Genomic DNA, 2,937 nt, shown 5'->3' with positions numbered 1-2,937 from the left:
TGCTGACACCAGAGTTTCGGTGCTGGGAAAGTCCACCTGAGGTGAGAGAGTGTGGCTGGGGGGATGTGATGTTCAGACACAGCCCCCCAAAAGCCCAATGCTTACACAAATGCACCTGCACCAGGAGCTGGAGGAAGGTGCTGAGCTGTGGGATTCAGGGAGGGCAGAAGGAAGATGGGACCCCAGGAACTGGAAGCCCAGATGACTGTCCCATAAAGGCTGGTTAGATACAGAAATGCTCCTGGGATGAAGTAGGTGTGTGGCAGGACACAACGGGAACCCACAGGTCTTAGGAGGGCAAGTTTGGGGATTTCATTGCTATCTGCAAGGATTGAAACTGTCCCTCAGATATACTGGTGGAAAGCAAGAGCTATCCCCTTGCAGATGATGAAACTGCTATGGCCTGGGGAAGGATTTTACCCTGCAGGTGTGGTCCTAAGATGGGACGGAGATTTTACCTTCTAAGGGAGCAGTGGGGACTCAGAGCGGTAGGGACCTGCAGCACATGCCCGTGGCAGCAGCATGGCTAGGCTGGACATCAGACCTCTGGGACAGGCTACCCTGTCCCTAGATATTCAGCCCCCAGCTGAAGCTCTGGGCACTTGTAAACTGGTTATTTAAGAATAAGAAGAGACTGACAAGCCCTCCCATGCCCAAAGGTCATTAGGAGAGCAGATTTGGCTCTGCAGTCGGATGTTTTCTCTCTCTGACGGTATTATGCAGATGTGCTTCCAGTCATTGTCCTCCAGAGCAGCATAGAGTGCCCTCCCCAACCCTCCCACTGCCCAAGGCAAGCCCCTCAACATCCTTCTGTTCTCCAGCAGATGCAGACCATGTGGGCAATGTTGATCTGCCTGGCTGGAGGGCAGTTTGCAACTGCCACACTCTGCAGAACCTATGGCACCATCCCAGGCATCCCAGGGTCACCAGGACAGCCTGGCAGCAATGGCAGAGATGGTGCGAATGGCCTAAAGGGAGAGCAAGGTAAGGAGAGGGCTGCAGGTGGGGAAAATGCCATATTGTGAATACCAAGAGCAGGAAAAGGTAGTGCCAGGCACATGGTCCTGGGAAAGTGATCCATTTTCCACCAGTCCCTTTGGGGTGTTATCAGGTGGGGGTGACAGAAGGGGCTGGACAGACCAGAGAACCCCAAGGAACCTGGGGAGGGATGGTGCACAAGAGGAAGGGGTGTCACCCCTGCCATGTGGGCAGGGGTCTCCGTTGACCCACACCCCAGCATAGGTACTGGTCGTTTCCTCCCCAGTATCCCCTCTGCAGACCCGTGGGGCTCAGCTGCAACCACAATGACTCTTCCTCCTGCTTTCTAGGTCCCCCTGGCCAAGTGGAGCACGAAGGAGACATGGGGGAGAAGGGAGACCCAGGAGAACCAGGGCACCCTGGGAAGATCGGCCCCAAGGGCCCTGCGGGTTCAAAGGGGTTACCAGGTCCCATGGGACCCCCTGGCCCTCCAGGGGACTCTGGTGACTACAAGGCCACCCTCAAGTCTGCATTCTCTGCTGCCAGGACCCTCAGCTCCTACCCACGCCGGGAGCAGCCCATCCGCTTCGACCGCATCATCACCAACGAGAAGGGCCACTATGAGAACCGGTATGGCCGCTTCACCTGCCGGGTCCCAGGCATCTACTACTTCACCTACCATGTCACCTCCAGGGGCAACCTGTGCCTCAATGTGAAAAAGGGCCGGGGTGGTAGCCGGGGTGAGAAGGTGGTGACCTTCTGTGACTACGTGCATAGCAGCTACCAGGTCACCACAGGTGGTGTGGTCCTCAAGGTGTCAGCAAACGAGTCCGTCTGGCTGGAGCCAACTGAGAAGAATTCCCTGGTGGGGATCGAAGGGTCCGACAGCATCTTCTCCGGCTTCCTCATCTTCCCTGAGCCTTAGCCTGCTGACCGTGTCTCTCTGTAGCCCTACTCCTGCTGCTGGCTGGCCCCTGCAGGGCTGAGGACTCCCCTGGAAACGACTCTTTGCTCCAGATTTGGTGCCCTAATTGTGTTGCTGCCAGTCTTGCTCATTAAATGACAGCTCCTTGTGCTGCTGGTTCCTTCCTGCCTAGGATTTGCCTCTTTCCCCCTGAATAATGCTCAGATACCCAGGGCATTGCCTCTCGCACCCCTGACTGCAGCTTAGGCTCGTTAGCATCTCATGACTGCTGAGCAGAGCCAGACAACACATGCAGCTCCTGCTGCAGACCACACTGAGTATCTCCTTCCAGAGCCACCCAGAGAAAGTCCCAGCCCAGGGCTAGGAAAACACAGAGAAGAAGCCTGGTCGCTAGCAGGGGGCGGGACACATGACATAGCGGGAAAACTGGGGCCACTGGGTACTGGTGGTAGATGGGGAGATGCTGAAGATGGTGCTGTACTGGAGAGCCCTGAGGCTGGTAGGTTCTGGGGACACCAACCTCCCTTAGACTTTTTTTGGGGGTGGTGATGACAATAACATCCACAGAAGTTTGTCAAAGCTTGTGACAAGATGAGCCAGGTGTACATGGGGAAGCCAGAGCTTGATGCCGTGATGGAATAGGTGTGGGGCACACAGCTATCCCCTGGTGCAGCTGGGCAGGTTCCAGAGCAGCCCCATAACCTCAGCAGAGGATCGACACATGCAAGTCCTATAGCACAGCCAAGCCTTCCCAGAGATGCCTTTATTAATAGCAGAGCCGATGGACCCAAGGATTTCCAGGCGAATATGAGGTGAGGCCCCCAAGGATGTCCCTGTCCTTGGGGCAGGTGACAATCCAGTATTGTGGGTGGGCGGTTTGCCTGCAGCCGCCAGCCCAGCCATGGCAGCTGCAGGGTGTGATGCCCATGGGGGTGCACACAGAGTGCTGAAGACACAGAAGAGGAGAACTTCTGTGGTGGGGTTTGGGCTTTAAAAGGGGGTGGATGAAGGGGATGATGGTAAAGGGTCTTGGG

At 56.3% G+C, this 2,937-nt stretch overlaps 1 protein-coding gene across 1 annotated transcript; it reads left to right on the top strand.

Annotated features, from left to right (window-relative positions):
• The first annotated feature begins 824 nt into the window (after positions 1-824).
• On the top strand, positions 825-1,903 carry C1QB (complement component 1, q subcomponent, B chain). The gene is made up of 2 exons (XM_009696622.1): positions 825-984; positions 1,329-1,903. Exons 1-2 carry the CDS (start codon positions 825-827, stop codon positions 1,901-1,903), a joined length of 735 nt encoding a protein of 244 aa, XP_009694924.1.
• The last annotated feature ends 1,034 nt before the right edge of the window (positions 1,904-2,937 follow it).

This window comes from Cariama cristata, unplaced genomic scaffold, assembly GCF_000690535.1.
Source record: "Cariama cristata isolate BGI_N322 unplaced genomic scaffold, ASM69053v1 scaffold31923, whole genome shotgun sequence".
Classification (NCBI taxonomy): Eukaryota; Metazoa; Chordata; class Aves; order Cariamiformes; family Cariamidae; genus Cariama; species Cariama cristata.
The sequence above is the reverse complement of the archived record's forward strand: the minus strand, read 5'-3'. Positions and strand labels throughout refer to the sequence as shown.

Excerpts from the sequence above, each read along its gene's own strand:
- C1QB (XM_009696622.1), top strand. The coding sequence starts at position 825 with ATGCAGACCATGTGGGCAATGTTGATCTGCCTGGCTGGAGGGCAGTTT. Across the intron at positions 985-1,328 it reads TGGCCTAAAGGGAGAGCAAG|GTCCCCCTGGCCAAGTGGAG; the intron begins GTAAGGAGAGGG and ends CCTGCTTTCTAG.